General features: G+C 42.6%; 1 protein-coding gene across 11 annotated transcripts in view; it reads right to left on the bottom strand.

Annotated features, from left to right (window-relative positions):
- Positions 1-315: 315 nt before the first annotated feature.
- The window catches only part of fam53b (family with sequence similarity 53 member B), a 103,736-nt gene continuing 89,995 nt past the window's right edge, over positions 316-14,056 (bottom strand). For all 11 annotated transcript variants that reach the window (XM_055646746.1, XM_055646745.1, XM_055646751.1 and 8 more), the window contains one exon: positions 316-3,118. In XM_055646746.1, the coding sequence (XP_055502721.1) occupies positions 2,765-3,118 (354 nt within the window). In that variant the 3' untranslated portion in view covers positions 316-2,764. The remainder of the gene's footprint in view (positions 3,119-14,056) is intronic.

The following is a 14,056-nucleotide window of genomic DNA, read 5'->3' as shown; positions in this document are numbered from 1 at the left end:
ACTTCCTGAAAAACAATCAAAAGATATTTATCTCAGTCTTAAACGTTTTTCGTTTGGCCAGATTAGGCTAGCTCACTTAGCTGGATACCATCAGTAGTCTCAGTGAATGGGTGAGTAGTAACAGCAAATAATAGCCCATGAGAATTGAGAAATAAAGATCTGATATAGCCAGCCTTACACTGGTAAACTCAAAAAGGTTGGTAAATAATTATGATCCTAAGAATAGCAAAACAGAGGCCTGGATCGTATCATTTTTCTCCCAATTTTAGAGATGTGATCAGTCTACAACAGTGGTTAAATAATAAGGGAAAATAGTTTGTACTTCAGGTTTTTTTTATTGGAAGTTGAGAACAGCCTATGTAAAACAGCAGGAAGTGATACAGTTTTGCTGAAGACACACTTTATAACAATCAGGTTTACTGATTACCGATTAAGAACACGTCTTCAGACTTCAAAAATGTCTTGCTTCAAGTTAAAAACCGTTACAAACATTCTGAAATGCAGTAGTGTTCTCCAATTCATTTCAGCAACTGTAGCCCATGTTTTCGCTGTATGTAAGCAGTCTTTTATACAGAATATGCACCCAGATTTGCTAGCATACATTTCATTGTTTAAAATGCCCAGACTTGCCACATATAACTGTGGCATTAACTGTGTAAGCTTTAGAAGTAAGGCAAATAGGTTACGCTGTGTGTTACATTATTGTTGTGCTACTAATGGTCTGAAAAATGCATTCAGCCACTGGATTTTGTGGCGGAATGAGTCATCATGTATTTGAAAGGATTTCATGATTTGCAAGGTATTAACGTAAAACACTTCTTTGTGCTCCCATCAGATTCCTTTAGCACATGCAGGTAGTACTGTATAGGCGTAAATATTGCTTGGTCTACATTTAAAATAAAGGTTTAAAATACTTCCACAAGCTGCTTTTCCTGGAATTCCTGTTATTCCAGGGAACGCAATACCTCAAGAAAGTCACACTTACAAAAGTGCAAGCTCTCCACACCCTGCCTCATTCCTTCCACTTTTATTGTGTTCAGCCTTATCTGAAAACGAAAGCACTGGTTTTATCTTTAATATTCAATAAAACTAGTTTCCATTTAAGATGATCACAAAGGATGGGATTGGAGATAGTAAGTTAAATGTCAGTGATAGAAAATAATCCTTGCAGTAAAAAACACGTTGGTCTTGTGTAGAACTATTTTAATATAAATTAACAATGGCGAGTGGGTTTTTAAAAATGTTCATAATACAAGTCCATAATGGACACCCTGAGCCTACAGTAGACACAACCAGAAATGTGGATGTCCAAATGCAGTGATGCCAACTTTCCTGATTTTGGCAGGATATCTGGGCAATTCCCATAAGTTGTACATTTTTAACGTGTACATTTATATGAGAACTCTTATTTGTAGCTCCAACTCAATATGATATTTTTGAATCATACTAATTGCATTAATACTCAATTAATACTCTGCTTCTCCTCTCTCCTTATTGTCATAAGTTGTCACCACCTCCCAGAATAAAGGAAAGGCCATTTAAAACTGAGATGAGAAAACAATTTTCACCCAGAGAGTTGGGAATTTGTGGAATTCTCTGCCACAGAAGGCAGTGGAGGCCAATTCACTGGATGAATTAAAAAGATAGTTAGATACAGCTCTAGGGACTAGCGGAATCATGGGATATGGGGAGAAGGCTGGCACGGATTACTGATTGTGGATGATCAACCATGATCACAATGAATGGCGGTGCAGACTCGAGGGGCCGAATGGCCTCCTCCTGCACCTATTTTCTATGTTTCTAGTTCAGACATCAGTCATTTGGCGGAGAGCCTATCGATAGTAGAGATACCAGTGGCTCTATGGAAACTGTCAGTACAAAAGGCGGCATTGTGCCTGAGTTGACTCCCTGAACGAGGCTAGCCGCTGCATCCCAAATGCAATCATAATGCGAGGAGCCCTACATTTTGCTCATTACTCCATTCTGGGAGAAAACAAAATCTGCAGCAAAGGAGTGAAGGCATCAGTAGTACAAACAAGCCAGAGTTTTGCCAGCAGTCACAACCAGAGCAGCTTTGCTTCAACGTGCTGTGGCAGAGGTAAGGATAACTAAAGTTTGTGTGCGAGAGGAAAATGGAAATATGCAAAATAAACACGGTTAAAAAAATGTTTTTAAAAAACGATAGGTATAGATAAAATAAAGTACAAATCAAACAATAGTAAGCAAGTATGCAGCAGATGACAGATTGCACTTGTGACATGAATCCATTGAGATCGCAGTTTGTGGTTGGCAAGTTGGCATCTCTGTTAGACACTCATTTACTGGAGCTGGTATGGTGTGGGTGGGGAAGTGTCACCTACTAGTTCGGATTTATAAATGTCATCCACACTGCATTGAAACAGCTGATATATATATATATATATATATATATTATATATATATATATATATATATAAAACTATGATAAAGCTTGTATTAAAAAACATGTACAGTGTGACCCTCTTAAGCACAACTTTAACCTTCAGGACACGGGCAATTTTAACTTTTGTACATTGTTCACTAGCTATCACCTCCCATCCTCATTGTGTTTGCCCCATTAAACCGTGACCGCCTGATTTTCCACTGGCACATTCAACACATAGGTATGGACGTCTAGGTAAGGATGAACCTTTCACAGAGTGCTTTGGAGCACCATTCAAAATATTTTAAAAAAATGCACCAAACTGTATAGATGACCTGCTCAAGCACTCTAGAACCTGATAGCCTAGTTGTTTTCTATTTGCTCAATGTCCAATTCACCATCCAGCTGAAATACATCCTGTGCCACCTCCCCACTCCTCCACGAGTCTTTATCATTCTCGCCTCTCTCACAGCTTTGCTTCCCAGTTCCAAACGCTTGCATTTCCTTGCTGCTGGTTTCCCCGTTGCTGGTGGAGGGCTTCTCTAAGTCGCCATGCTGCCGTGGTTCGGGACTGCAGGTGGGGGTGGCGCCCGGCTGGGGGGAAGAGTCGTAAAGGCAAGGTGTCCACGTCTTTCCGTTACTTGCGTTCGGCTCCCACAGGCAGCTGTCATTGCCGGGGCTGCCCGCAGAGTTGGGGCTGTGAAAGTTCCTGAGGTTCTGGAAAGAGGAATTAGAGAACAGCGGGTGAAAAGATATTCCTTCACAGTACAAAGAGCATGTGGTAAACTGCCAGCTTTGCCAAAAGACAAGTGAACACTATTAACACTCAGTCCGCCTTGGCCTATTGCGATCTCCCGGTTGCCAAACTGACCTTCCACATTCAGAGGGGGGCCCAAATGCAACTTGGAGGAACACCACCCATATTTCGCTTGGGCAGCTTACCTAGCAGTATGAATATTGAAGATAGACACAAAACGCTGTAGTAACTCAGCGTGTCAGACAGCATCTCTGGACATAAGGAATGGGTGACATTTCGGGTCAAGACTCTTCTTCAGAATATTGGTTTCTCTAACTGCAAGTAACCCTTCATTTGCTCTCTCTTCATACCTCCCCCACCCTAGTTTCACTGTCGTTCTGCTTAGTTTCACTGTTTCACTCATTAGTTTCGCTTGTTATCACTATCTCCACAGCCAACAATGGGCCATTGTGGGCCCCACCTTCCCTGATCATCATTGCTGGCTTTGATTTGTCCTTTTGCATACCTTTCATTCATTTGTTTTCTCTACCTTTTCATATCTCCAGTTTCCCTCTCCCCTGGCTCTCAGTCTGAAGAAGGGTCTCGACCCAAGACGTCAGCCATTTCTTCTCTCCAGAGATGCTGCCTGACCCGCTGAGTTACTCCAGCATTTTGTGTTTATCTCCGGTGTAAACCAGCATCTGCAGTTCCTTCCTGCACTATTATTACCATTTTGGTTTAGTTTAAAACATTACTTTCACCTAAGCCTTCACCTTGAAATTGTTATTTATTCCTAGACTTGTGATAGGTGCCAGTTCTATAATATCACCACAATCAGCCTTCTTCAAATTACAATGTCAGATCTCATCTAATGTTGCACACTACTGCATGCCATTAAAAGGCAGAACAGAAATATTCTGATAGGTATCACTACACCTTTCAATAAATCTAAGACAATGTTAGGTTAATTTCACTGGAATGTGCATTTCAGGTTTTCTGTCAAATTGTTGGTGGATGTTGGATGAGGTATTTATTTCAGCAATAATGGTTGTTAACACAAACTTCTACTCATTCCACTATTTAGGGGCTGCCCCAAGCTCCAAGTCATGGTTCCCACCTGGGCTCCCCAAACCGTACAACCTCCTGACAGTGTAAATCCCCTCCAAACTACTTCCAAACCAACCAAATCATGGCCCCAGTCACAAAATTAAATATGAAAAATCAATCCAGATCCGGCCAACCTTTGTTTCGTTCCAGGTAGGATGTTGCCTCACTGTTTCAGCATAATGTTATTGCAAACCACGTGGTTCTGCTTCATGTTTCCAGAATTATAATAATCTATACAATTAATAATGTCATGAAATGAACTGCAGATGCTGGTTAATACCAAAGATAGGCACAAAATGCTCGAGTAACTCAGCGGGTCAGGCAGCATCTTTGGAGAAAATGGCTAGGTCGTGTTTCGGGTCAAAACCCTTTTTCAGACAAAGGGTCCCAACCCGAAACATCACGTATCCATTTTCTCCAGAGATGTGGCCTGACCTGCTGAGTTACTACAGCATTTTTGTATCTATCTTTGGAATTAACGTAATAATTTTTGTTGATTTGTATAATTTTGTTACAGAAAATGTGTTGACTCTGGAATTCAAGTTAAAAGTGCGCTCACTAAACTAATAGAGGAAGATGATACAGTCAAACTGAGGTCAGTGATTTGACTATTGCTACCATTTCATGCTTTTTTCAGCTGGTCACTTTCACTGAGCTCAGACTGCAGATCTGGGTACAGATTGTTCTAATTTCCAGCCATTTAAAACAATAGCTGAAACATCACGCACGATACTCGAATTTCAGGTATTTCCTTCCTGGACAAAGGAACGTGAATTCAAACGATTTACACTACTATCTTCACAGACCTCAAATTCTGTAGGGCCAGAATTGTGACATTTCCCTTTACAAAGATGTAGTCCGGTCCAGTCTGCCAAGGTTAATCGACATCTTTTTGCAAGATGTTTAGTAGCGTGCAATATTCTACAGTAAAAAAAGTAACCCAGGATGGAAGAGTAAATGCCATGCATCACACAGGTATGTTGATGTTCTGGCGATGATCATACAAATGCATCTGGTTTGGGACACCTAATCTGTCTTCTGCTGCTGCTACAGTTAACTAGTTGGAATCTCAATTCAAAAACAAAACACAAAGCAAGAAAAGAAGGGCGGCATGGTGGTGCAGCGGTAGAATTGCTGCCTTACAGTGCCAGAGACCCGGGTTCGACCCAGACTACGGGTACTGTCTGTACAGAGGTTTGAACATTCTCCCTGTGACCACGTGAGTTTCCTCTGGGTGCTCCAGTTTCCTCCCACACTCCAAAGACGTAGAGGCTCGTAGTTTAATTGCCTTCGGTAAAAATTGTAAATTGTTCCTAGTGTGTAGGATATTGCTCGTGTACGGGGTGATCGCTACTTGACACGGACTCAGTGTGGCGAAGTGCCTGTTTGCGTGCTGTATCTCTAAGTGAAGTCTAAAGCCTAAAGGGCCTGTCCCACTTGGGCGACCTAATCCGCAAGTTCTGGCGAGTTTGCCCTCGACTCATACTTGCAGCATGGTCGACGCGAGGTCGTAGAAGGTCTTCGTAACTCTCCTTCATGCTTGAGAATGGTCCCTGCGTACTCGAGGCCTCAGCTAGGTCACGGCGTTTTTTTCAATATGTTAAAAAATGCCCGCGAATAAAAATAGGTCGCCATGGAAAAAAATCAACTTTTTTTACTCGTAGGTTTGGTCGCAGTAGGTCGGCATGTTAGACGTAGGTACTCGAGGGTAGTCGAAGGTAGTCGTAGATAGTCTTCATCATAGTCAAAGGGAGATCGAAGGAGGTCGTCTTCACTCTCCAATATTCGTGGTCCAATTTTCCTGATGTTAGTCGGAGCTAGTCGAAGCTGGTCTTCTACATAGTCAAAGGAGGTTTTCAACATGTAATTATTTCAAACTCTTCTAAACTCACCAATTAGGTCGCCCAGGTGGGACAGCCCCTTAAAAGTCAGTCATGGGAATTTGCACTAAGAATGCCAAGAAGCTGGGCATCAGACACCTGCTGGCAATCATACCTAGATCTGGGTTGGATCCCGAATAGCAACCCTCTCAACATTCAGCAGCAGTGTCATTCACTGATTAGGAGGCAGAGATCAGCCATGATTTAATGGCGGAGTAGACTCGACGGGCCGAATGGTCTAATTCTACTCTTATAACTTGTGGAACAGTCACCAGCACTGTCGCTCATGGGGTTTATGACTATCCTATCTTGGTGTTGCAGTCTTGCCCACTTCCCAGCTGTTTTTGTTATTCTCCAAAGATACAAAGCAAAAGAGCAGGAAGGAGGGCAGCTCTTTGAGCAACAGTATATCTTGGAACAATGTTAGAATGATGTATGAATGCTGGGTGTTCCCACTTCCATTGTGCTTTATTGATCTGTCCAAACAAAAATCATAAGAGCTGAACACTGTGAGGAGACAAATGAACAGTTCTGGTCGGGGAGATCGAAAACACAATGTTAAATAGAAAGAGCAAAATTCTAAATCGGCCAAAATATTCTAAGAGTATCCGGAGAGGGAAAGAATATTGATGAATATGGACAGATTTATTTGATCGCAATACAAATGAATGCGAAATTGTAAATATTGCCATGTACAGTTACAGTGTTTGGTGGACTATACGTATATGCAAAGTTTTTTTTTACTTCACAGATGAGCTTCATTCTGAGTGCTAGTACAGTTTGTTCTTGGCAAAAGATAATTCCAGCGACATTAATCTTGCTTTGGAATCAAATAGGTGAATGATTAATGCCGAGAAAATGATTGTTTGTCTCTCTCTCACACCTGAATACAACTTGCTTTACTGAATTATGTAGTGAGTGAGAACAACTGGAAACAAAAAAATCCTTGCCTCTGTCTACCCTCAGTAGAAATTTCACCTGAGAGGCTCTCAGTTCAGCACAGACTCAAATCCCAGGCAAGAAGCCGCTGGATTAAAGCATGTGGCACCATCTGTGAATATTAGTACAGTTATTGCCTTTGAAATGCCGATAGTCTCCAATGACCAAAAGGAAGTTGTGACATTTATTTGTGGATTTAGGAGAGAGTTGGATGGAGCTCTGGGGGCTGGTGGAGTCAAGGGATATGGGGAGAGGGCAGGCACGGGTTTGTGGGTTTGATGATGTGGGACGATTAGCCATGATCATGATGAGTGGCAGTGCTGGCTCGAGGGGCTGAATGGCCTCCTCCTGCACCTATTTTCTATGTTTCTATGATGACATTATGACCACAAGTGTGGCAAACAGCAGACAGAGGGAATCTCATAATTGTCATAACCCCATGCTCCTGGAATGACAGATAATGCTTCTGCCCCACTTGACGATTTGTTCAGCGACTGCCGGCATCATTGACTGATGTACCGGGTCACTGAAACAGTTGCGGCGTGATGACGTATTGGCGCGCGGTGTTTATTCAAGTGTTGCAACACTTTTTTATCGCCGCTGGATTTTGAAATGTTCAAAATCTTTTGGCGACACTGATAAGACGTTGGCAGTCACCGAAAAAATGAGAGGGGATCAAGCTAAAATGCCAGATCTAGCAGTTCATCTGGATCAGCAGGTGGACCTCACAAAGATGGGGTCTATTGGCATCTATTTGCAACAGAACAGAAATCACTATAGAGCCTACAGGATTAAAATGCCTTCTGAACTCTCTCTCCCTCTCTATTAAACACTGCAACCTCCAAATAAACAGAACTACATAGATTTGGGAGCATTGGTTTTATCTTTATGCACTATTATGTGCACGCACGTACACACACACTCTGGACTTTTTTTTTCTTGTTTATGATATTGTTTTCAGAGTACATATTCTGTTGTGCTGCTGCAAGTAAGAATGTCATTGTTCCGTCTGGGACATATGCAATAAAACAGTCTTGCCTCTCGATTTCCCCACTCCGCCCCAACACTGTGCTGCTCCAGCCCATCTACCCGACCCACCTGCTGCACAGGCTGAGAAGCACCAAGGACTATTATCAATCTTATTTGGTCCATTAGCTCAGAATGGCTGACTCAAGCAAAGCTGAACACCAAGTCTGCACCCTTCCCTTCTGCACGGCACATTGGCAGTTCAATTCGCTTAGAATCATGTCAAACTGTGGCTTAGTAAAAATAAATGTGAAATATTCAAGGCAGGATGGCCCCACTGACCACACCAAGGTGGGAGGAAATATCTGAGTCAATAACTCACAGATAGCTGGCACTTTCACCTCAGCCATGCTCTCAAGTAGTGTCCCTTATCCTCACCCACCACGGTATTCAACACGAGGTTAAAACCAACTAGTTCTTCACCTCGCCAGCATAGAAGAGATTTATTTCACCTTAAATCCAACAGTGGTGTGTGATCAGCCTGAAACCACACCTCACTCTCAGACCCAGGCACATCACAATTGTAAATAGTGGAACACCACAGATCAGCTCGTTTCGGCTGCCAGTGCTCTGGTTTGCCTGTTTTTTCCGTAAACACACTTTAATCTGGACTGATTTACAATCCATGTATTGCAAAATATCGCTAACATGTCAGGACACCATGAATTTATTAGTAGATTGTTCTTAATTCGGCTGCTTATTTCAGACCTACAGACTGATGTACAACCGAGCTGTTCAACACTGTTCTTACAGGTTGTTGATTTCTACTAATGTGCAAATTATTGTGATCGTCGCTATTAATTCCCTAAAGTCAGTAACTTTTCAGTATGACTTGTTACTGGAGAATACATGCTGTGTTAAATCCACAACAGCGCTTTTCCTTTAGGGCCAATATGATGAAAATAAACAAGACCATTTGTCCACCCACCCCACATTGTCAAACAAAACAAAAGCAACACTTGGCTCTATTCAAAGCTGCAAGATTCAGTGAAGACCCTTCATAGTTCAAATATGTAGTATTTGCCTAATGGTCACAATTACAGAGCTCTTGGCATGCAGTTGAAGATCAACTGGCGAAGGAACAATATTAGTGCATCAATTTAGAGAGGAAAGCGGTGAACGGGACATTTCACATCCATCTACACTGCATTCTCGTGATGCTACGGAAAAAAATAAAGGGTTGAAATCGAAGGGGTGTTTTCTCACTGAGGGTTTACAAACTGTTGTGTAGATGCCAAGGTAAGAATGTGTTCCAGCAGATGACAGAGGCCTCAGGTTGAGATTCTCTCTCCTGAAGGCCATGCAGTCAGCTCTTGGTTCTCTATAGACCCTTCTATAAGCAGTCAATGCCATCCACACAATGCTTTTAGTCCTAGCTACAAAGTTGCTGGGAGTAGTTTTACAATAACCCTAACCAGCAAAATGCAACAAACCTATTTTCATACCATATATGCTACAATTAACTGGAGTACGTTACAAAGAAACCAATACACAATTCTCAACATTCACTTATGCAAATGATAATCTGCATCTGTGGAAATTAAACATTTTCTCTTCATTTTTTCTGGCATCATCATTAATAGGTGTTCATCAACTCTTAATTTCAATTTGCTCAGTTTTGCATCTCACTTAAAATGTGGAGTCGGGCATGCAGAGTGAAGTGAGAATAGTCACATCTCCAATCATGCAGATCTATATCTCTGTACCACTGCTATATTTAGTGGCAAAAACAAACAGATATACAGGGAACCCAGGCTTTTGATCAAAGCATATTCTTACAGGAAATTCAATGAAAGGTAAACGCCAACAGGAGGGCGATCCACTCATTGCATGGAAATTTGGGTGCTGAGGAAAATGTATCCAAATTATCTATTAAAATGATTATTAAATGAATTGGCCCAAAATATATTGCATCCTAATAAAATATGAGGGAAAAGTACCCAAGCAGTACTAAATGGAATATTTTAAAGTGAACACAAAGAGATACAGTACAAAAAAATTGTAAACACCAATACTTTCAGATGCATCAGGCGTTGTGGCAATGGTCATAGGGTCATAATTTGCACAAGTTGTTTTCTAAATGTATTCATTCACAAGATGTGGGCGAGTTGGCTGGGACAGCATTTACTTGCCAAGTTGAAGGATAGCTAACAGAAAGTATTTCTTTGCACAGGAGATCAACAGCTGGGCCAGGAAGGGTGATTGAGATCAGCAGATAGGATTTAATTAAAACGGCTGGATGCTGTATCATTGTGGCTTTCAATCTGCGGCCAGTGAGTGGGCTCTGGGAGCCTGAAGACTATTTCTAAAGAATCCATGAGAGTAGGCCATAAAAATAAAGTAAAGAAGCCACAGTCGAGTCTGTGAATCAGGACAGATTGTCAAAATGAAACTGAATGCCTTATCTTTTATACCATTTACCAATTTGCTTGGCTTGAAGCCATCTCCATCATGTCCACTTCAAGCATGTACCTGAAGCTAAAGTTGGCGATACATCTATTGTGTGAATAAAACCAAACCACATCCTCCAGTAAAATTGGGAAAAGTGCAGAAGGCAGTGGCTGGGAGTTAATTTGACACAAGTTGTACTCAGCTTCAGAGTCCTTCCTGCTTTCATGTCACCATTCTTGAAACATTCGTTTTTTAATGGCCATCTGATGGGAGTGTCGATAAGAGGCTAAATTCTCAGCCACAAGTTCATGTGACAGGAGCAGAATTAGACCATTCGGCCCATCAAGTCTACTCAACCTTTCAATCATGGCTGATCTATATTTCCCTCTTAACCCCACTCTCCTGCCCTACCCATAACCCCTGACACCCGTACTAATCAAGGATCTACCTGCACTGCCTTAAAAATATCCATTGACTTGGCCTCCACAGCCTTCTGTGGCAAAGAATTCCACAGATTCACCACCCTCTGACTAAATAAATTCCTCCTCATCTCTTTCCTAAAGGAACGTCCTTTAATTCTGAGGCTATGACCTCTGGTCCTCCACTCTCCCACCAATGGAAACACACTCTATCCAGGCCTTTCACTATTTGGTAAGTGATTGGAACTTCAGAGCTCGGTGAAGTGGTTGGGGTACAAAGCGTAGGACAGAGATACAGAGAGGATTAAGCCTCATTTCACTGAAGCATCTCCGTGGATTGTCACCTTGTTGTGGTGGAGAAGATGGTCCTGAGATCCTGAAAGCGATGCCGTCTGGAGCTATGCTCCAGGTAGGGCCACCCATGGCGGTAAGGTCAAGGGGGAGGTCTCTGACAAAGAGCAATCCAACCAAGACCTCAACGGTGGAACAGGCGGAGGATGATGGCTGACTTTAGTGGAGCGTCACAACGGGAAGGCGGATGAAGGCTGCAGCAGAAAAGGGTCGCCGGTTGTCTTGGACTCCATGCCACTGGATTCTGACCAAGGTCTGTCAAGGACCGTGGGGCGGCTGTCTGTGCACCAACCTCCCCACGTTAAACAAAGTCACGCACAGGCGTCCTCCATGAGAGGACAGTCATACTCGTTTCGAGTGACCACCGATGATGATGATGATTTCATTGACGACAGACACTAAGCAGCTCCTTGGTTCTGGGTATTAAACACCATCTAAGCCAACAGGGTTTGGAAACCAGTGAGACGATGCATATACTCTTCCCACTGTTTATATTTGCTGCCATTCAAAAGATTTCTCGAGGAGAATTCTCACTCCTTTGTTTGCCACGAGGAGGGTTCTCAGGAATCTTTTCACTATTCCACGATGATTAACGGCACATGGAAACGTTCATTACTTGATGTTAAGGTTAAACAGGAAGCTGATGTTGGTAGTGATCACCACCTAGTCCTGGCTGTTCTCACAGTAAAACTGAGGAAAACAGGGAGCAAAAAGACAGGCAGGCAACAGTTTGACGTTGAGAAACTACATGACCCAAAAGTGAAAGGCTCTTTCGTGTTACAATTAAGGAACAGGTTTCAGGCACTAGCAGATATGGATGATCACACAGGGCCAAATGCAAATGATATTAATACTGTGTGGGAACAAACCAAAATAGCTTATGTGAAAACCAGTGAAGCCTGCCTGGGGTTTAAGCAGAAGACAAAAAGGGAGTGGATGACTGAAGACACATGGCAAATCATTGAAAATAGGAGAAAATTAATGAAGCAAATAAATGAGACAAAGTCCAAACGGCTGCAAGAAAGATACAAGATGCAGTACCAAGAAGCAAACAAAGCAGTTCAGAGGAAAGTCAGAGCTGACAAACGGGGCGTACCTGGAAGATCTTGCTAATCAAGCAGAAGATGCAGCTAAGAAAGGGGAGCAAGGGAAGGTCTACAAGATAACCGGGATAATCTGTGGCAAAAATCGTCAAACCACTGAGACACCAATTGTAGACAAAAAGGGCCGACTCCTAACAACAGAAGCAGAACAAGAAGCTCGTTGGGTGGAACACTTTAATGAAGTACTGAATAGAGCACCGCTTATAATAAAGGCTAACACCCAACAAGCAGAGGATGGCCTGAACATTAGCACTGAACCACCAACTAAGGAGGAAATTGTTACAGCCATTAAGTCTCTCAAAGGTGGAAAAGCCCCAGGCCAAGATAACCTGAATGCAGAACTGTTCCAAGGCAGACCCAGAACTTGCAGCTGAAGTATTTGTACCACTTTTCACAGCTATTTGGGAAAGGAAAGATATACCTGATGACTGGTCAGAAGGAGTCATCATTAGTATACCAGAGAAAGGCAACTTTACGAGAGTGTAACAATTGGAGAGGGATCACTCTTCTATCAATTCCAAGCAAGATTCTGGCAAAGATTATTATACAACGTATCTCAGAAGTAGTAGACAAACAGCTCAGGAAAGAACAGGTAGGATTTTGTGGTGGGAGGGGCTGCATTGAGCAGATATTTGCCCTTCGTAACATTATAGAACAGTGCACAGAGTGGCAGAGACAGATATACATCAACTTTGTTGATTTCAAGAAAGCATTTGACAGCATCCACCGAGACAGCCTCTGGGGCATACTACGAATGTATGGGATCCCACAGCATGTGGTCGAAGTCTTTAAGAGCTTCTACGCCAACTTATCTTGCAGAGTGGAGAACAGTAACCACACACTCCAAGTGAAGACAGGAGGGTGTGTGATGTCGACGCTACTCTTCAATATTGTTATTAACTGGGTGATGCGTCAGACAACTGAAGACCAAGCAAGAGGCATATGATGGACCCTCTTCTCATCATTGGAAGACCTTGATTTTGCTGATGACTTGGCTCTGGTCTCCCACACTCACAATCACACGTGGGAAAAAATGTCCCATCTCAGTGACTTTGCACAACAAATTGGCCTGAAGATAAACCAGAAAAAATCTGAAGTAATGACACTTAACATCTAAAACCCCTTGACAATCCAAGTGAATGGAAACAAACTTCCCATAACTGAGGAGTTGACCTATCTTGGTAGCAAAGTCAGACACGACAGCGGAGCACACAATGACATCAAGAACCGGCTAAACAAGGCTAGGAATGTTTTCAGAATGCTAAACAATGTATGGAGGCCTCAGCAATACAGCACCAAGACCAAGCTGAAGTTATACCTGAGCTGTGTCCTCTCCACCCTCCTGTATGGCTGGGAATGCTGGAGAATGACAGTGAGCGACACCAACCAGCTGCCGGTCTTCCATACTAAGAACCTGAAAAGAATCCTTAGAATATTTTGACCAAACACCAGATCCAACCAAGATCTCTTTGCTCAATGCCAACAAGAGAGCATGGACACCATCATCATGAGAAGGCGCTGGAATTGGATTGGCCATATACTGAGAAGTGAACCAGACAGCATCCCAAGAATAGCCCTGCCACTGGACATGGAAGGGAAAAGGAAAAGAGGGAGACCCAAAACCACCTGGTGTCGAACTGTAGAGGAGGAAATGAAAACAATGGAGCTGACCTGGGGTAGTGTCCAGAAGCTAGCCCAGAACA

This window comes from Leucoraja erinacea, chromosome 15, assembly GCF_028641065.1.
Source record: "Leucoraja erinacea ecotype New England chromosome 15, Leri_hhj_1, whole genome shotgun sequence".
NCBI classification, from domain to species: Eukaryota; Metazoa; Chordata; class Chondrichthyes; order Rajiformes; family Rajidae; genus Leucoraja; species Leucoraja erinaceus.
The sequence above is the reverse complement of the archived record's forward strand: the minus strand, read 5'-3'. Positions and strand labels throughout refer to the sequence as shown.